At 36.5% G+C, this 21,864-nt stretch overlaps 1 protein-coding gene across 4 annotated transcripts in view; it reads left to right on the top strand.

Moving 5' to 3' along the window:
- Window positions 1–21,864, top strand: part of BLNK (B cell linker) — a 49,725-nt gene that overhangs the window by 6,183 nt on the left and 21,678 nt on the right. The window contains exons 2-6 of one of the 4 annotated variants that reach the window (XM_032190907.1): window positions 11,908–11,973; window positions 17,908–17,964; window positions 19,914–19,963; window positions 20,719–20,780; window positions 21,405–21,561. In XM_032190907.1, the coding sequence (XP_032046798.1) occupies window positions 11,908–11,973; window positions 17,908–17,964; window positions 19,914–19,963; window positions 20,719–20,780; window positions 21,405–21,561 (392 nt within the window). The remainder of the gene's footprint in view (window positions 1–11,907; window positions 11,974–17,907; window positions 17,965–19,913; window positions 19,964–20,718; window positions 20,781–21,404; window positions 21,562–21,864) is intronic. The other 3 variants (XM_032190909.1, XM_032190910.1, XM_032190911.1) reach the window with 3 other exon arrangements.

Here is a 21,864-nt window from a genome sequence, read left to right as displayed (position 1 = left end):
TTAGTGAAGAGTAATGGAATCGAGTCTTAGTTCTGCTTGGTGAATTTAGTTTTGGAAAACCATTTAAGCCAATCAAAAATCCCCACTAACCATATTTATGTTTGTAACAGGTCAGACAAGGTATAACTGAAACATTTCAAAATACTGAATACTGTAAGAATCCCATTGCTTTTGCTTTCTGTTTAAAGGGTGAGAGATAGCTGGAGCTTCAACACTGCAAGCAATTCCAGCATTTTGAACAAACAGAGGAAAAAATATAAGATTTCAATTATTTGCAGAACAGAAACTGAAAAAAAAAAAAAAAAAAAAATGATGCCTTGTGGAGTTCAGATCATTTTACCCTAACACTCAATGTTATGTTAACTGCGCTGAAATTTTTGACATTTAAAAGATGTAAATATTTCCTCTCAGTTTGGTCGACCATTATAGTTCGGGATTAAACTGTAGCAGATTACTGTGTGCATGCTGCAATGAGGAAAACTTGTGACCCACTCTGATGTATCTAATGGAAATGCCTCAAAACTACTTTTTTCATAGGAAAATGCACAAATCAATTAAAAGTCTGTCTATCTATCTAGTCTAGCTATCTGCACTTGACTTGAGCTATCTGCAGATGACTTATAAGTCCCTCATCATTAGATAGTTTTCTCGTATACACTTTATGTGGTTAAAATGATCACTGCATTAGTAGACTGATTTTAGTTTTCTCTAGCTTCCTTTATATCTAAGCATAGTAAAGTACATTACAATATGATAGATAAGCAACATCTGCTTCAGAAAGCAAGTATTATTGGTTCTTTATCTCAGCCGATGAGAACTGGAAAACTGATAGATAATGTGGCTGAGAGTGATAGGATTTTCTCATTTGTCTTTAGGAACCATCTTAGATTTTCAGTAGACTGTGAAAGGGCTATATGTATGATGCGAATAAGTATGGTTTTCACAAAATAAACTAAACGACTGAGGGGTAAAAGAAGCCTCAAAATTCTGTTAGTATCTTTATTCTTCATCTGTCAGTGCATATATTTTGGACAAGTAGATTTCCCTGATATAAGTGAAGCCATGCGTGCAATGCTACGGGCTTATGATCTCGACAGATATAATATGCTACATAATAAGTACTTTGGAAAGCATTAAAATAATGCATCCTCAGTCAATAATATGAAAAAGTGAACATTTATGAAGCTTAGTGCAGGGGTAACTGGGCGAAGTGCCCATGCATACAAGTGGCCAGGACTATAAGGCTAAATGATTCCTTCATGTCTTAAAATACAGACACCAGCAACTGTGCAAGAAGTGCAGAAGCAGCTAAGTGCTACTGCAAGTGCAGTTACGTGGCCAATTTAATTCAGCCTGTTTGAGCTGCTGCCAAAAGAAAGTCCCTTTCTTCCACCCTCCCAATTCTCCTGCTTGCCCTGCACCTCATCTCCACCTTCACACAGGCCCTAGGGTTCCCATGGCCATATGATGATCCAAATCCGATCTTGCTGATACAAAACTTGGCAAAATTAAAAACAAGTTAGTTTCTTAGTTTAAGTTCCCTAATTCATCATACCTGGGTAAACACTGAGGTCAAAACGAGGAGGGCAGAGAAGAGCAGAATTCCTATTTCAAATGGCAGCCTATGTAGGCTCCACTAAAGTGGCCATATAATTGTAGGGACTGGAATACCTCTCCAAACTTGTAATAAAAATGGATAACTTCAAAATAAACAGAATGGATAGATCCATGAACTGATGATGGGGCATCCACAACTTCTCTCTTTGTTCCCTATGTGTGTCACCTATCTGTGCCCGTCTGGGGATACAATGCTTCTGTGGCTGGAAATCTCTATAAAAAGCAACAAAGCTTTCACAAAAGATTCTAAAAGTAGTGAATTTTAATTTCTTATATCTACTCAGCATATCTAGTGTATATTTACATAAAAGCTATTTTGTTGGAACCAATCTTAGTCACTTGTGAATATAAGGGAGCATTAAAATACCTGGGCTTATTTTTGTCTCTAGGAGTAGGCTAATGGGAGTGTTTAATATTTAATGCCATATCTAGAAGCTCTGCTCTGTTTTATTTGGTTGTCAGAGCACTATTTGGTAGAACAAATGCAGTCCATTATGTATATAAATGCACTTTTGGTTTAAGGAGAAGAATTAAAAGGCTGTTTAGAAAAACCTCCTCCCTTTTCTCTCTCCAGTGCACACAAAGCACCTTGCCTTCAAACTCTTGAGCACCTTGGAAAAACAACATGTTTTATTCTTTCAGTCTCTGAACTTTCTGGATTGAAATCACTAAATTAGAAAGTTTATTTTAGTAGCAATCTTAAATGGCACAAAGACACTGATGAAGACTACACTCGGATCATGAAGTAAATTTATCGATCTCATGTCAGTGCTGTTGTGCACACGTTAGTAAGACCTCAACACAAAATTTAAGTACGTACCTAACGTTAAGGTGGTTGAATTTAGACATTTGCTTAAATATTTGGTTAAATCTTAGTCATGCCCATTACATAACTTGAAAGAGATTTTTTTGACGTTCTTCAATAGGTGACCAGAACTAAAATGGGAGATTTGAAATTTGTGGAAGAGGAGTGAGAACAAAGGAATTTTCTCTGTTTCAAAACCAAATCAAAATTTGGCCTCTGTGTTTCCATGTTCAATTAACTCTTTTTTTCTTTTTCATTTGCTTTCCTTCATGTGACCAAATCACATTTTCAATCTACATGACTGCAGGAATGACAGAAATGTTATCCAACCTTTCTAAAACATATGTAAAATCATGACTAAAGGTAATGTTACTGCTGCCAGATGGTAATTTTCAGCGCCCTTACCATGTCCTGTCTTTATTCACTTCCCTGCAATGACTTTGTACTTCCTCTGTTTGGTAAAATATAAAAAACATATTACTCCTACAATTTCTGTCCTTGTTCTCTCTTACCTGTCAAGCTATAGGGAACAAGTCCTTCATGAAGAGACAGAGATTCTTTTATTTTAACTGGACCAGTATGTTAGAGTAAGCTAATGCCTTTAGATCCCATCTGCTGCTCGCAAGCCTTTCAGAAGAGTAAAGGAAGGAAGCCTTGTTGAATATAGCTTCTGTTTTGTTTGTTTGTTTTAAATGCATCAGGTTGTATCCAGACAACTGGTGCATAAAAGAGATCAGTTAACCAAAAAGACACAGAGCAGGTCAGTTACAGAACAGAAAATCTCTCAACATTTTGTGTCAGGAAGTGATGTGCAATATTCACTTAGCATATTGTAATAGCTGATTATTCTCTGTCCTGTTTATAGTATCGCCATTATCCAGTTGGGATAAAGGGGAGAGCAAACAGGATAAGATGGAAGAAAAAAACTGAAATGCCTTCAGTTTTTTATTAAATATCTGTAATTTAAAAGGCAGCAGTCCAAAGTGCCTGGCCATCACTGCTTTCTGATATGCGTAAACATCTGGGAAGTCCACACAAGTAGTAGAAATAACAAGAGCCAGAACTCTTCTCTGCTAAAGTAAAAAGGGGTGTTTAAAAAAAAAAAAAAAAAAAAAAAAAAAAACAATTGCAACAAATACTGTACAATTTAAACACACAAACCCTTCAGTATTAATACACTGTCCACACATAGTCAGAACAAGGCTCAGCCTTGACCTAAAAGGAGGGAGCAGTTGTACCAAAGTCAGTCCCATTGGTAAGGCTTCCGTTGTCTTAGCCCTGTGGAAAAATCTGCATATGCCTATAGAGGTCAAGAATCAGGATTCCTTGCTAAGTGACTATAAGATTCTTTCATGGTGCAGAATTCCTAGTCACCTGAAACTAATTATACTATTTAATTTCATGTTAGGACTAATTTGTGTCAGAGATGTTTATGCCTTTACATGTTATGTATTTTCACTTACTCCATCTGTGTTGGTAGCTAGTAAAAGTGAGTTTGACAGACTCTTTGAGAAGATTACCTAGAGGGCATGTGAAGAAGAAAAGTATAATCAATATTAAGCTTTTCTGTGCCTCTGTGTGTACCATGTAAACACACACCTGCTGTAATTATGTTTTTTGCTTTTAGACAAAATAGTGCATGATTGAATAACATCCTATTCTGCTCATTCTTCAAACTTAAAATATATATATATATATATATCTTGACAAAACTAAAATATTTATAGTCATTTCCTAATGTGCCTCTCATGAACACAGCAGAAGACTATTTGTTGTTCATGCATCCTCTCAGATAGGTGTCTATAATTGACTTCTCTTCATGAACATGCCTCTTTCAACCTTTCTTCAGAGCTTTGAGATAACTTTACAGATAAAGATCAAAGACTCTTTGCCTAGAGTTTATGTCTTGGTGTCTAAGGTTACCACCTCCAGCTCCAAAATGCCTCTTCTCCCACCATGAGAGGCATTGCAGGGGTTGGGTAATGACAAGCTCCCAGAGTGCATATGTGGCAACAGCACCCTATCCCAGACCAGCAGCAACTGAAGCAGTTTATCTGACTGCACCTCAAGAATTCAGCTATGTCTGCATACGTTGTATACACACACCAGCCGTGGAAAACACCAGCTGCCACCCAGCCAGCTGATGCCAGTCTGCATTTCCTTGCAAGGAAATTGCTCTCCCGCTGTTCCAGGTAGCATTGTGGTGTGTGCATGTGGACATCTGAAGTACCTGAAGGAGGCCTAAAGAGCTGAAATAGATGCTTTTTGTACTTGGGATTCTCGTTTTGCTTTTGACTGAGCTACCAGAAGGGAGGTGAAAGGGGAGAATTGTTTTATGCAATTAATTGGGTTGGTTTAGATGAACAAAACTAGCAAGTAATATGAAACTACATCTTACAAAACTCTCACTCAGATTACAGATCTCAGTGAGCTTTCACAAAGACCATGCCAGCAATCAGACGTTGCTGGAAGCCTACTACTGTATGTAGTTTGAGAATATATCGTGCAAGATAAGAGCTTCAAGCTGTCAAAATCTCAAGTGGTACTTCCGCAAATGCGCTTCTAGGTGAGCAAGTTTTCCCCCCAGCAAGCAGGAGTCTTCCCCTTTTGTTCAGAAACAATAACTTTCTTTCTTAATTTTGTCACCTGCATGCCTGTTTATAAAACTAAAAGCTAGTGGAAACACAAAATAAAGAGCAGCTGGGCAGACCATGGTGGAATAACTGAGCTGTGGGGAACAGTAAAGGTTGGGGCTGGGTGTGCTGTTCTCAAGTTTCCCACTTTCTTTTTTTTTTTTTTTTTTTTTTTTTAATAACAAGGGTAGGTATAGTATTTTTTTTCCTTTTTTTGTTGTTCTTTATTTTTTTGGTTTTCATCTTGTAATAACTTAGCTTTTGTTCTCCAAATTCCATTATATTCTTCTAAGCTTTCTATTTTATTTTTTGTGGATCCTTTCTGTAAAACTTCTTAGCCAAAGCTTAAAATGTTAAAGCAAGGGGTTTTGTTGGGAATTTTTGTTGTTGTTTTCTTTAAGCTTGTACCTACTAAATCCCATTCTTCCACATTTCTAATGCTAAGCATTTGAATTTGCCTGGAAAAGAAGAATTTTTTTTTTTTTTTTTTTGCTTTACTTGATCTGTTACGCAGCTTTTCTCACAGCAAAGATGAGGGGTACATCCAAAATGAATCTTTCTTGGTTGAAGTAACTGGAGGTAGTTTATCTTCAAAAAAGAGGCTTTCTAGACACAGAACTACAGAGTGCATTGTCAGTGAGAAACAGCCTTACCCAAAATGGTGTAAGAACTTAACCCAGAGTGCAACCTGACTGATTTATATATATATATAATATTATTGATATATATATTAATATATATTAAATAATATATATTATTTAATATATATATATAAATTATATATATATAATTATTTTGAAGCCAGTTCAACTTTATCCATTAAAAATCTGAGTTTAGGAAGAGAAAGAATATGCAGGTCAATTAATATTGAATGTATTGATAGTGCCTAAAGCTTCCCCTACAGATCTTCTGTCTGAATACATTCTGTTCAAAATTCTGCCCCTTTTCAAGTAAAGGAACTTTTCCCAGAGTGCAGATAGGGATTTCTCAAGAGGCACAACTTGATAATTCAGACAGCCTTGGAAGTGCCAAGAATTTAAGAAGGTATAATTCTAGTCCTCCAGATAAACAGAAGTATGCTCATAATATAGAAGACTTCCTGTGAACCATTTAAAACTGGTTTTTGTTTAGCTGCCACTCCCTACTGACACTGCAGTCAGCCCTGTTTCCAGAATCATCATCAGCACCACTCCCAATTTCAAGTGCACATGTTTGTGCTTACAGCCAGATGCACTAAAGCAGCAGTGCCCTCTCTTCCTACCCAGGAGGCTCTGTGGTGTTTTCATACAGCAGAGCAGTGTCCTTTGCTATGTGCCTTCCCTCACCACAAAACAAAGCAAAGTGTACAAATTACTGACGGTGTGTGCATGCTGGAGGTTCAAAGTACCGGATTCACTGCACACAAAGATGAAGCTTACTCTCGGTTCCCAGGAGCATGGGGAGATCATTAATGCTCTGAACTGCCTACCCTCTCCCCTCAGGTCTCTCTGGGAGAAGTCTGACAAAATCCCAGTGTCTTTATCTTTTCCTGAGCACACATCGTTGAAATGAATGGGAAAACAAAAGGCAGACTTGAGCCTGCTTAAATGTCTCCCGGATACTGTAGGGTGGCACACATCTTGGTTAGGGTTACAAAAGCTCTGTGCACAAGCAAAGGGCTCACTAAAGAGATTTCTGGAGGTGTAGATGATCTTCATGGTCTTTCTAAATAAAGTATGTACATGTATATGTGCAGAAACGTGAAGATGTTTAAAATGCTAGTAGTTAAAATCTCTCAAATTCATCAAACTGGTGGGAGAGTTACTGATAATGTGGATCTGTCTGAAATCAAGACAAATTCCTCTTTCTCATGTCGATGGGCTCTATATCACATCTCACATCTCATTGTTCTTTGGGTTATTTATACTTTCTTCTATTATTTTAAGCTTGGAAAGCTTTTGTGGGATAACTTATATGCAAGAGCGTCAAAAGCTTCCATCTGATTTCCAAGTACATAGATGTGTCATAAGCCAGGCCTATCCATTGCCCTTCACTTCGCATACATTCCTCATGTGCTGAGCTGTGATCAGATCAAAGAGAGGGTGGTTTTGTTTCATTTTATTTTATCTCAAGGCAGCTCTGAGCTCAAGGCAGTCCTTGAACACAGGTAGGTGTTTTGTGACACAGCAAATCCTTCTTTCTGGATGTATTGTATTTGCAGTGGTAAGCCTTTCTGGCTTTCTTTACATATGTATCACAACTAGTGACTCATTTTTCACAACATCAGATAATCCTGAATTGCTAGAGGTCAAATTTGATAAGATAAGAAAAATAGGCAAGAGAGGACTAAAAGTGTCATCTTCTAGAAAGGTTTATTCCAAGACTTAAAAGGAAAATGTCCTTTTAAGGACATACTCCCAGACATACTTTTTATTATACTGGACTCATTCTTTCCATATCTTATCTCCAAGATGGACTGATGTCTACTAAAATCTTTTTTTCAGTGCTTGCATTACTTTAGTGAGGTGGGAAAAAAATGCATTTAGCACTTTGTGTTTTACTAAGTAGGGAATTCAGAATCAAGAAACCTGAGTTTAATCTTCAATCTTTCATTTAAATATTGCGCTGATCGGTGACTGCCTTTCTAGAATATGGGAATTTGCCTATATCAAAAGTGTAGAGCAAGTATAAAGTACGATGTTGGTGGACTTCTCTGAACCCATAAAGCCATGGAGTTTCTACCCATAGGAGAGCACAAAGACATCACAGATAGGCCCAGGCCAGAGCAGCTTCACCCCTGACGTAACACTTCAGCTATATTCACAAGGCTCAAACCAGAACAAGAGAATAGGCCAGATTTATTTCCATACAATTTTGTGTATACTTTTTTTTTTCAGCCAGTAGAAAAATCTATTTCTGGTACAAGTAAATAATTGCTGTCTGCTAACTACTTCATAAATACCTGTTTCACTTGACACCTTTCTACCAACTACTAATGCTCCTTGTTGGGCTCCAACAATGAAGATTAAAAAAAATAATAAATCTGCCTTCAGTATCCTAACAACCCAAGTGAGCACAGAGCTGTTGAAAGGAGAAAAACTAAAATTTGAGAGGCTCTATCCAGTAGCTACAATAGTCAGTCAGGACAATGATTCAGTCAGGAGGGAGTTAGCACCTCTAACAGGCCTGATCTATATACTGAACTGTTTGGCTGCCCTCCACTGTGAAATTGTAAAATACAACTTTAAGTGGAGAGAAGTTAGAGTTGAAGGACTCATTGAACAATCTTATTTGTTATTCCCTCTGACAGGTAGAATTTCTAATATATTTCTTAGAAACATAAAACTTTTTAGAAGCACTTAGAGCCAAGACTTCCCAGTTTCTCATCTGCATGCTTACTATCAGCAATAACTGCAGAACTTTGAAAAGCTAGTGTGTGCAAGGAGTTCCTGATCAAAGGGTCTCACCCAGTCATAATTGACTTGGATCTCAAAATAGGTATCTATTTCCGAAAACTGTTTTTCAAAGATCAACAGTGACATAGGCTACACCTCTATCTGCAAGTCCAATTTTACATTTAAAAAAAAAAAAAAAAATCAACTGAAGTTGAATGAAGACTTGGTGCATGTAGTTAAGAAACAGCTCTTAACTTTAATCTCTTAATTATCTTTAACTACAATGCAAGATTTGCTGCTTATTTTAATTTACAGTCTTAGCTGGCTGAGGGCCTTGAATGAAACGTTGAAGTACCTGTTCATCCCAAGAGAACAACTGGAGAATAATCACTAGTTGTTAACAAGATCCTGATTCAGAAGTGTTGTGAAGATTTGTAGTTATGTACTTAAGGCAAGGACTGTCTACATCAGGCCATGGTAGACTCCATGTCCTGGATACTCTTAAGGCTGTTGTTCTAATGAGGTGTACTGTGGCAAGAACTTTTTACGGAAGAAATTTTCTTATGTAAAGAAAAGTATATGAGACACAGGCAAAGTGTTTGAGGCCAAGTCGATATGTAGATAGAGGCAACACAGGTGTATGAATGCCCTTCTGTGCTTCACTTTCCTTATTGCTCTGGAATGACTTTCAGGCTTGGGTCAGTGACCCCTAAGACTCTTCTTCAATAACTTTGCTTTGCCTTTCATATTTTCTACTGTCCCTCTAAAATCACCAGTCAGACAGATGGCTCTGTAAAACTTTCACATGGTAGCATTATATCAGCTTTCATCTCAAGAAATCTCAGCCTTTGTTCGCAAACTGACCAGACTGGTTTTTGCAGCTTGTTCAACTTCATTGGTCAAAGGGGATTCCACTTGAGCTGGAGATCATCCATGCCTGATGACTTTCTACACTCACCACTATTTTAGTGCATTGCTTACGTTCACAGGCTTGATGCAAGTTAAGTTGTCCAGTGGCAACAAACTAGGTATTATAGCAACTCATGTGAGAGCTACATGTATGTGACTTCAAGTGGGAAAAAAAATCATGAATGTGTGTTAGATACTCCCTAATTTATCACACTTTTTAGTTACAAAATAAAATGGCTTCAGGAATTTGATTATGCGAAGTTAGAAATGTTCTGGTTTCACCTGCATGCAGAAAACCATCTGATTGTGCCAGTAGCAGGACCAGCAACTGTCTTCAATATAAATGCCTCTTCTTAAAAATAGGAATATGTATTAAAATGTTATTTAAAATTTATTCACTGCACATGTGACACTAGTGATAGTCTAATCCATCTAAATATGATAAAATTAAAAACAAAATGTTCTGGGAACTTGTAGTTACAACTTTTGGGGTGGGTTTTATTTTTTTGTTGGTTTATTTTTTTCAGAACCAAGGTGACAGTACGACATAAAATCATTCACGTGAAAAATGAAACTTTTTTTTCAAAGTATAGCCATAATTTTACCATTGTAATGATATATATGAATGTCAGAGATGAGTAATAAGCAACATTCGGATCTCAATTTAGACTTAAATTTTTGGTTTGGGCCCTATTTCTAACAAACAATAAATACTGGAGGAAAAATAACTGATTCTTATATGCTTTTTTAATTAAAGGCTGCCAAGCATTTTTTGAAAATGATACAAACACTTAGAAAGAACCACTTTTCACAAACTAGAACTAAAACATTTAAATCTCCTCTCTCTATTCTCTTTCCATGCTTTTTGTTACTTTTCATTTGTAAGCTCTGCCAGGCCCCAGCTGAGGCACAAAACTGAAAGTCAACTGCAGAAGGTGGCTATCTGTGATATTTCAAACATGAACAGAAGCTGAATTGATTGGGGGGGGGGGGGGGGGGGGGGAGAAAGACACACAAATCCAGAAGATCTTCTAAGATCTTCACCCCCAGATTTGCATATTTAATTAATTTGGTTAGTTCAGATAATAATGCAGACTTTTTCTCACAGGTATAGTGTATTATTGCAAGAAAGCTCTAAATATTTTTCTGGGCATCTATGTCTCACATCTATAAGTAATTTTATATATATATATAAATTAATAGTATGAGCTTTGAGCAAAAGTTAAAAGATATGCTTGTGATTTGCTTGTCAGTTATTCTCATGATTTTTTTTGATTAGTTGAGAATCTTAAAAAAAAAAAAAAAAATAGGTTGAATGGCTTTTTAAGTAAAGTTGTGCAAAGATTGAGGCTCTAGCAATACCCTTTACGTATCAGATATGACCCGTGACCTTCACATTTAATTCCAATTTCCTTTGAAAAATTTATTTTAATTTTTAAGAGAGAGCTCCAACTGCCGATGATGAAGATGGAAGATAGCGAAGCTCTACGTGTTACCAAAGCTTTTGCATATTAAGGCTTCTAGTTTAAAGAAAGCCTTAAAAAAGGGCAAGAAAGCTTTGATGTTTTTACTTGTCTTTGTAAGCAAAGCTTCCAAGATTCTGTTGGTAGCCTGATCTTGCATCAAAGATGAGGTAGGAAAGACTGAAACATAGAATAGCATAGACAACTTATAATGAAGAGTGCAAGGCAGAATTTATAAAAAGTCCTTTTTGAAAAAATCATTGCTTCTTTGTTGATTGAATTAAAATCTTCGGCTTGGGTCTAAGAAAAGATACTTTAATTTAGGTGAACTGGAAGAATGTACTGTGTAAAGAAACTAGAAACATGTATGCTTTCTATAAGAGCTTCTAGGAAGATGAGAGCTCTAACATGTTTCACTATAAGCTTTCACATTATAAACTTGTACCTGCTGGCTGAAAAAAAAAAAAAAAAAAAAAAATTATATATTAATTTAAATTGCCTTGGTTACAAATAATTTTTTAATGAGGTCAGTGCAGTTGATGAGTTAAAAACAATCTTTGATTCTAGATATCGGTCCATGTAACTCCTGGAGTCCTGAGATCATCAGTTTTTACAGCTCAGTCACAGATACTGTAACGTTTTTTCAGATGGCCTAAGCCCAGCAATGTATCGTTTTCCCCTCTCCTGTTATAACTTCAAACACTATGGGACACTGCCCATGTAAGAAATGACTTGTGTAAATCAGAAATTAGAGAGTATGTCAGTTCTGAACAATATGCAAACATTGAAATATCCTAACCTGTTAGTTGATGTTCTTTCATGATGCAGTTGCTCTTAAACTGATCATTTAAACTGCGCTGAATTGTTTTAAGGAGAAGGATAACAAAAATCATGCCAAAGAGCTCCCTTAAGAAGGGATGGAAACTTTACAGAATTTATTTTAGCAACTGAAGTACTTATCAAACATTCATGAAACAGTTTTTGATGTGCAAAATATTACTGGAAAGAAAAGAACTGTATATATTGCCCGTGTTTTTCTTAATTCATGTAAATGGGTGTTCAACCACATGGTAATTTTAAGGCTGATTTTGTTTAATATCTTGCAGGAAGCTTCAAAAGATGGTTCACGACATCAAGAAAAATGAAAGTGGGATAATAAACAAATTCAAAAAGTAAGTTTGCAATACAACTCCTAGTTTTCTCTCTTTGTGGAAATTCAGATTAAAGTGTTGTAACATTATGCTAGTAGTCATGGGACCATATTATTCTGGAAGGATGTACTTTAGTGTATGTAAAGAAGTTCAGTCCAAACTGTGACATCAGAATTATTAAGAGTTTTGTGAAGTGGCTGCAGAACTGGCCTCCAAAGGGAGGCTGTTTCATAGCACTGAAAATCAGTATTTGGGTGAAACACTGTTTTGTTGTATATTCTTGGGATTGAGCAAAACTTGTTGTTTGGGTGTGTGCCTTTCTCATCTAGCCACTAGTTAGGCTACCTGCTGCAATTGACTTTTAATTTGAGCTCCACCTTGAACTAAATGGTCAGACATAACACTTAGAATTGCCATTAAAATGTTAAATCCTCCTGTTTTTCAGTCACATAAAACAAAATCCACCATTACCTAACAACATCCTTATTCCAGTAAGAAGCACTAACCAGCATAAATATTGATGTCACGTGCATAGGAGTATTATAAAATATTCATGTGTTTTTATACATAGAAAGAAATTCCAGTAATTCTGCATCCTTGTCAGATGAATACCATATTCAGTTTCCAGTCAAACATCTATTCAAACCAATTAACTATTTAGCTCACTACTTCTTCTTAATGCAATAGCTCATTTGCATTGAACTTCCATTTGGATGTGATTTTCTCATTCAGATGTCTTTCTTCACGTGGGTCACTGGCTACAAAAGTACTGAGTACTTCTAGAAGTTAATTAGTACACAGTATCTACAGTGTTTCCATGAAGACTATATTAAATTCTAGAAATACAGCTCTCGCCCATAAAAGGCACTTATAAATTCTTCTAAAAACTGTTCTTAGAGTGACCGTGATGGCTCAGTTCAAGGAAAAGAAAAAACAGGATTTTAACAAGAGCTACTTCTAGGTATCTGCGAAGCAGTCAATAGGCTGGTGGGAGAAGCAGAAGGGCTCTGCCTGGTTTGGCTATACTGGAGCTTTGGGAAGCCAGGCAGGCTGATGCTCTTAGTGCCTGTGGGGCAGCCCCTAATCTGGGCAGAGGAGGTGGGGAGGCACTTACAGGAGCAACAGCCACCACCTCTCCCTCTCAGTTACCCAGCAGTACCCTTAGCCCACCTTTGTGGCCTCTTTATCACAGCTCTGCTTCTTTCCACAAGTCCTGAGCAGGCTGGGATTGTATCACCATATATATCAGAGATTCTTGAGACTGGTCGCCCATCATTCACCTACCACCCCTCATATCTTCTTTCACTCTAGCAATCACTCTGCAATGCACAGTGAGTCACAGTCACATGGTTTGTATACTTACTTCCACATGAGCACGAAAGCACATTTTCCCTTAAAATGACCATCTTTCAACTACTTGAATCTTCAATTTTACCTAAGCATGCTTTTCTTGTCAACACAGTGCGTATGTAAAAAGATCACTGTGTTTAGAGATCTGTCTGCCAAAAACTTGTTTGTTTCAGCCAGGACCAGCTCACAGGAATTGCTTAGAGGCTGCGAAGGCTTTTGGTGGTCTTGGTTTTGGTTGGTTGGTTTGGTTTGGGGGTGGGATGGGGGTGTTGTTGATTTATAATGAGATAAATTACTACTGTGAAGTAGAAAGCTAAGTGTAGTTAATAATGTTGCAGTGGGTCCAGTGCAAATGTCCCAGAGAAAAGCAGATGGCAGAAACAACAAAAAATATCTTAAGTTTGTAATCTAAGGCCAAAAAAAGTGTTCCATAGTTGCCCAGACATGAATTTTGCTGTTCATCAGTATTTCTCTGTGTGTCCTTCCCAGAGAGTAAGAGGGGAAGGACAGATAAGGGAAAAATAACAAGAACTAAATGCAGCTGAAGCTGGGAAGGTCAGAGGTGCCATTGTTAAATGTCAGATATAAGATAGCTGCTATAATGTTGCAATACTTTGATTCTCTCAAGATTTAAAAAAAAAAAAAAAAAATCCACAACAAGAGCAGGCTTATAAAAAGTCTCTTAATGTATGACTAGCACAAAGCTCACATTCCACCTCCTCCAGCTATGAGAATACAAATGTATTCTCATTGAAAATGAGATGTAAAAAAAATACATATAATAATCTTTTGGAGACCTCTGTGGTGCAGCTGAGTTATTAATCTCATCTGTAGTTGTGATTTTTTTTTTTAAACAGTAATTCTCACATTTGCACATGACTTAAGAACTCAAGTCTTTAACCCAGCATATAATGAGACTTGCAATAAAACCATGAGTTGGCAACACTGATAAGGATATATACGACACATACCAAGCTTGGCAGAATTAGAACTGGCTGTATTCCTCTGAATGTGCCCTTTGGGGGCTTTTGATTAGGTTTTAGCATATGTTTTTTTCTTTTTTTTTTTTTTTTTAAAAAAAAAAGTGGTTATCCAGTTATCACTTCTTCCAGTTCAGTTATATGATTATTTTATTACATGTCAAAGACATAAAAATAACTAGAGCAGGGAAAAAATATTAAAAATGGCTTTATGTAGCACAGATTTGCAACTTATACAAAAACATAAATCATTTTTTGGCTCAATTTCAAATTTCTTATAATTGGAAAAAAAAATGTATAGCAACCGAGTAATGTACTTGCTTATCCCAAGCCCAAAGCTGTCATATGCAACATGTTTACTGTAAGCCTCTGTGATGGAAATTGGAAGAACGTTCAAGGACTCTTGGAAGACATTTGACTTATCACTGTTTAAGACGCTTCTAAAATCTGGATTGGTTCTTGATTATGGAGAAAAGTTCCTGCATCAAATGTCTTATTCTCCAAATTAGTTCATCTTCAGGGTGAGGGTGAGGAGGGCTATGTCCACCATCTTGTGTCTTAAAGTTTTGTGGAAAGCTATCTGAGAAGTGGTGGTAAAAGAAAACTACAGATAGTTTCTTTGTTGCTTAAAAGTTCCTGTTGTGTATTCTGCAGTCTGACTCAAAATTTTATGACAGTAGAAGTAAAGATATTGCCCACAGGCTATCGTTCACCTGCTTGTCTTTAATAATATGCAAAACTGTTCCCAGTACTGCAGTCCCAGTTGCTGTGCAGATCATGATGTCAATGAATACAATCATGATTGTAGTCAGGTGCAGAAGAATCAATAGGGATAGCCAAAGTTGAATAAATAGTGAGAGTGTGCCAGGCATTTTTTTGTATTTCTATCTTTGGTAACACAAACCAGGGAAGTAAGAAAGACATGATAGATTTCACTGTGACGGATGGCTGCCTATTTGAAACCCACTGTGAAGACAGCACTCATCTGGAAATCATAAGCTCCTAGCATCAAGGCTTGTTCAGAAGAATCCTAGTTCTGTTAAAATCAATGCTAAAACTCAATTCGTACACAGCAAATTCAGGATTTCACCATAAAGTTTTTGTATGTGATAATCTACAGTACTGAATAAGAAGCTAGAAGTTCAGGTCACTCACCCTCTTGCAGTATCACAACCTATCAAAACTTCCTTTGGAAAGCCATCAGAAATGGCTAAAATCATGCACCTACAGTTACTCAACTAACTGAGCACAATCCAGGTATGTCCATTTCTTGAAATCACATTTGCTAGATGACCTGAAGAATGGTATGAAGGTACACCTCATCTGCTTTACCCAAATTCTTGGTTGGGTTACTTCAGATTTTTCTGGTCTGTTTTCTTATACCACTTATAATTTGACCAGACACCTCCTTCCAGCCATAGGTGTGCCAGCTTAGGAGGGATCCATCACTTCCAAAATAGCAGTGACCTATTCCTACACCAATCCACTGGCTTGACATGTTCATGTCACATTGCTGGCTTGGGTGTTTTAAACGGTAGAGCATTACTGCTGCAGTTCAATTTGATGGAATGGATTAGGAAGCATTCACACAATCCTCTGTGGCAGGCATGCTGGGGACAATAACTTCAGGCAGAAGTTATTTTGTCACTAAATGTCTCTTCAACCTGCATTGCTGCAACTAGAAAATATCCATGATCAAACCCTTGGCAGAGGGAAAAAATAGTATTTTATGGACTAAACAGTGAGATAAAAGTACAAAACTGAGCTGTAGCAAGGTTAGAAAAAGAAACCAGGGAAAAGTGGAATACATAATTATAACTATTCTGAAGTAACACCAATTTCAACATGTAGCTGAATAGGAAGTTTTAAGTGTCAGTATGTTTGTTAATACAATATTCATCAAAATAAAGATGATTACAGCACAGCTATATGCCATTTTACTCCAGAGCACTTTATAAAGAAAATGTGCAAAAGGATAGTAAGAACACTTTTAAAAGGGGAAAAAAAAAGTTTCAGATGAATTTTACATTGTACAGTCACCAGATACTTTAAAGCTAACAAACTATTCCACTAGGTCATGAGGCTACAGTTTAGGAAAAGTGTATCTGTCAGCTGGATTGCACCTGTTTGGAATTCTGCAAAAGCTTTGGGCAAAGTTCAATTAATTTATCATTTAATTACAAGTGAGATGATCTAGTACGCTAACTAACTTGAACTATAAATGCTTGTCTCAGCAAAGATGTCAGTATAATTTTTATAAATTCTATTTGGAAAAAAAATGTTCCCTAAGAATGTAACAGGCTGTGTTCAGAGGCTAACAGGAGAAGTTAAGGACTCTTGAAAATGAAGAGGTTTTAGCCACTTCTTAAAAGCTGGGGGGACTAAGTGGAAATGCTAGTGAAGAAATGCATCTGAAGGATAATTTATTGCTTTAAGTAAAATGCAACTGCTACATATATATGACTACATATATTTGATTACTTTTCTGGATGTAGCCTGTAAAAACAAATGCTGTTGGAGCAGGAAACCCAGACCTTTGCTGCTGTTCATTTTACAATTCTCTGTATAGTTGTGGAAGACAAAAAAAAAAAAAAAAAAAAAAAAAAAAAAAATTGATATTAACTTGAAGTATGTGATTAATACTTGCAATTCTTATAGCATTCCTTACGTGAGTAAAGTTAAGTACATGCCTAGATACTTTGCTGGATTAACCTCAGGATGTTGCAAAGGCAAAATCTCAGAATATATTGTTTTGTTTTTATGAAATAATTTACTCTTCTAAAAATTGTGAACTTTTGTACAGTACAACCTGTCCTTGTGTGAGCAGCATCAGACCTAACTACGTAAAATGCCTCAAATGCTACCTGGTTATTTGTTCAAGCTAATGACATATGTAGTAAGATGTGTTACATTGCTTTTTAAAATCTGTTAACATACTCTCAAAAATGTATTTGGATTTCATTGAGACCTTTAGAACTGAAATTTCTCAGAGATACTTCAAATTCTCCAGAAAATTATTTTCTATAAAATTTTAGAGAAATTCAATGGAAACTTGAATTATTTAACTATGTTCTATCAAAGCTAGCACAGAGATGTTCCACCATCTGCAGTGCAGAGCTGAGTACCACTAAAATATTTTGCTTGAAAATTACGTTTACTATGATTTTACGTAATTCTGTTAAAAGCTGGTTAGGAAATCATCCTGTCTTCCATTTAAATATCTATGCTCAGTTGGACAGCATTCAATTGTTTCAGTCCTTTGTCATTTGGTTCAGTGGAACAGGACCAAGTCACTCTGCAAGCATCTGTGTAGAATTATATCAGTATCTGAAATAGCTAGGTATCAACTCCTTGGCATTGAAAGTGTCTTTTCAGCTTGCATTGTGGTTGCACAGTGGGTGAAATTTTGTCTCTTGCAAAATGAATCTCCTATTGACTTCAGAAGAGTCTGGATTTCAGTTCTGGCACTCAGTAAATCATTCTGGTACAGTACAAATTATTTTTAAGTGGATTTGAATTTGAGAATAAATAATGTATTTGAGGAGATCCTAACAAATTCAGATGTGGCCATGAACGATTTCAACTTTGACAGAAAAATGATTTCTTTTCTTCTATTGATATTCAGGTTCCAAAATGAACAAGTGGCCTTAATTTGCAAAACTGGGAAAGATACTTGGGATCGGTATGCTATTTCAGAGCTGCACAATGGCATGATAGGCTGCTTAGACACAGAGCTCTGTTCTGTGCTTTGTATGCTTTCATCGTAACATATTTACATTTTCTGTCAGGGCCACTGCCAGGATTTACAGGACCTGGGACAAAGTTTTGAAGTTCTCTGCTTAGCAGTCTGGAAATGTATAAAGTGGCTCAGGCCACATCCTTTATTTACACTGTGACCCAGAGAGCCTCTTACTATTCCCTTAGTTCCATTATTTTCCAAGTGTCCGTCATCTCTGAACAACTCAGGATAGACACATCACAAAGTTTGTTAATAGATTTTAGTCTACCCTCCTCTAAGAACTCAGATTTGGCCTGGCAGTGGCCCTGGGTTTTTCTTTCTAACATGCCTGTGCTAACCTGGAAAGAACACAACAGCGGGGCTGTTGAGAATGCTTTGTAATTTACTGTTTGTACACTAAGTTTATTCATGCTACGAGAAGCTAAAGACTAGACAGAGGAAGCTATCTTTTATTAGTATTGATGGTAACAAACAAAATCGGATAACATTTTGAAATGATGTGCTGGGATTTTTTAATTTTTTTCGAGCTTTAGCAATGCCTGCACTGCTTGCTCATTGATTCATGCATGTGCATTTTTTTGTGACTATCTGAGCAACTGAATTCCATGAATTCAACACTAGCCAAACCATTTCTCAAAACAGATGGGAAAGTTTGCAGGCTGATGTGGTAGTGCCAGTGTGCCACCGTCCCGAGTCACATTGTTATCTGAACAAAGACAGCAAGCAGCGTGTTTCAGACCTAAATATTGAGTGTCAAATTGTAAAGCAAAATCTGTAGATATCACTATTGCTCAGAGGTCACAAGAAAACATTTTATATTCTTCATGAACATTTTTTTTGTAAGTAACTTGCTTATTTTTGCCAATGAATAACATCAAGAAATTCCTTGTTAGGACCTGATTGAAGAATAAGTGAAGCCATCAATTCAGTGGGAAAAGATTCAGGTCTCTGGTGAGGTCTCATCAGTGCTACAGGGAAGCTGTTAGTTGGATTCTTCAAAGTGTCTTTTGAACACTTTTCAATGTAAATTGTATCAGTGCTTTTTGTTGCTATGAAAATCAGAGTTTAGTTTGCTTCAGATGCATCAATCTGGCCTGTAATATCACACATGCATAATTTGTTTAGACTGTGAACAAGATTTTTTTCTTTTTTACAGGGTAATGTTAGAACGTTAAGGAAACAATTGATATACCAACTGACCACATAATTCAGGTTCTTCTCTGGGCACGTGCAATTTAACAAACAGGAACATACATATATATTTGTATGTATAGCAACAAAGATCCTCTTGGGATTTCTACAAATTATCTTCTGATTCATTTGGTGTTGCAAATACCATTATAATACCGTTTACCAAAAAAGAGGCACAATGCCATAATATAATAGCAAGTGGAAACAGAATTTGGCCCTGAGAGACCTGGTATATATTTCAACACTGCTCAGAAAATAAATTCATAGAAAATGATATTTATAAAATATTAGTGGAGAGTAATGCACCGGTTTCTTACGCCATAGTCTTAGTAAACTCTGTGAGCTTAAACAGATTTTCATCTTGAGATAGATGTACATTTATCTCTGGCACTTATGTTATCTGTTTCTGCCTGGAAATAAACGGGGGTTGGGGGGCGGAGGGCAGGCAAGGAAACTGTTGAAAATAAATGTTCTTTGCCAAAAAGAAATCTCAGATTAGAAACTAATTTCTTATCTGTTCCTAGCTTTTCAAAGCATTCTCCTGTAGCTATTTGCTAAGCATCTGTGATGATAATCTATATTTCTTCAGCTGCAGGTGTCTTTTGTTACCAGCTTTTTTATGTGCCTGGCTAATGTTTCTTTCTATCAAGAAACATTAGATCTAATGTTTCTTAGATCATAAATTTAATTATCATTTACAGGCTAAAAAAAAAACCTCCACCAAGTCTACCACGACGGGATTATGCTTCAGGTAAGGCTGGATTAATGGAAAATTTAAATTGCATGTCTGTATAGTTGATACCTACATGCCTAACATCGTTTCAGCTATATATTTCCTCTTAATTTGTCTCTAACAAGAGAACAAGACCTGAACAAGTGGATCGCCTCAGAAGTCAGAATTTCTTGATACTTTTAACATGATAATATTGACATCGTGAATTATCTTAAAGGACAGGTAGAACTATATTTGTTTATACAGCAATCAGTTTGTGCCCATTTTTGTATGTTAAGTTATATTTTCATGGAAACAATGATATGAAAACAAGCAGAAAAGGACAATGTTTGGATGTTATCAGATATATGTTCCATGTTTAATGTAACCACTCAAATAACAATCTGTCTTGCAACTTTAACCAAGAAGCAAGAAACTGCAAGGCCCAGAGGTCAGAAATGTTAAGAAGAAATTGTTATTAATTGTTATGAAGAAAGTAATCCTATTTAAAAATGAGATGTGCTAGCAGGATACACACTCTGCTCTTTGGACTATGTGCGGTTGACCATATTCTAATGCTTTCCCAACAGCTCTGAGACAATTTATCAAAAACAGACAAGCAGGCATTTAACTTTTTCTATTCAGGCAAAAACAGATGTTTCTCTCAAGTGTTTAAGAAAATTTCAATACTATTTTTGTTATTTAAATATGATAGATGTTTGGTGGTTGTTGTTTTGTTTCTTTTAACCTATGCTTAAGACAAACATTTATGTTCCGTATTACATCTCCTTAAGTAACTCTACTCCTTGGTTTAGAACATGCAGACAATGAAGAGGAACAATGGTCAGATGACTTTGTAAGTACATCTCTTTCGGGTAGTGGAAGGTTACTATAGCAACAAGTTCAACACAAGCAATAATAAATGTTTATTTTTGAATCACCTACTTCTGGTTGAACTTAATGCTACTGAAATATCTTGTTTGTTACACCAGCGTTATTTATACTCATTCTTAGGTACCTTAATTTTTCATATTCAACTTAGGTACATATGAAAAATACTGTCTGTGATAGCCATGAATAGATAAATGAATGGTATCAATTTGAAGGACTTCTCAAACTGAACAATAATTTCAAAATAGAAGGTATTGTTTTTGAGGAGGAAGAAAAAGCCAGTTCTTTCTAAAAATGGAAAAAAAATTGATTAAAATCATAGGGTATGTTTGAATGAAGCAAGTTATCATCATCTGCCACATAAAGTAATTGCCAGACCATACAGCTGTCACCCTGAGGTGACCTGTTCCCTTCTTGCTGGAGAGGGGGCAGGCAGGAGTGCCTGTTTGTTTGGAGAGGGTAATGTGCTTTCAAGGGTGCATTCTCATAATATAGTTAATTGTATTCCTGTGAGGATATTTGTGTCATACACTGCTATGAAGTCATAAGTATGTTATGAAATGAGAAATGGGAAGTTCTCCTTTTCTAGGACAGTGATTATGAAAATCCAGATGACCACTCTGACTCAGAGATGTATGTGGTCCCCAGTGAAGAGAATCCTGATGACAGCTATGAGCCGCCTCCAAGTGAGCAGGAGAAAAAGAAAATTCCCTCTGCATTCCCTATTTCCAGGGGTGAATACGCAGGTAGTTATGGAAGCGTTGTCTACATCAGCTTGATAACTGCTTATTTATCAGTACCAACAAAGAAGTGGCCTCAAATGGACCAGCCTATCCTTTCCTCAAGAGCTTGCTTTTAATTTGGACAGTCAGGTCTTCAGCTTTCAGGGGATATGATTTGTTATTACTGCATGAAACGGGCTACTCTTGCTACTAGCAGAGCTTGGAGTTTTAATAGAATGTGTTCCAGAGACTTGATAGGCACCTAATAACTACAAAATTCAAGCAGAGGTATGGGGTATATCACTAGCTTAGCTCCAGGTTCATCTG

The sequence above is a fragment of the Aythya fuligula genome, chromosome 7 (assembly GCF_009819795.1).
Source record: "Aythya fuligula isolate bAytFul2 chromosome 7, bAytFul2.pri, whole genome shotgun sequence".
Classification (NCBI taxonomy): Eukaryota; Metazoa; Chordata; class Aves; order Anseriformes; family Anatidae; genus Aythya; species Aythya fuligula.
The sequence above is the reverse complement of the archived record's forward strand: the minus strand, read 5'-3'. Positions and strand labels throughout refer to the sequence as shown.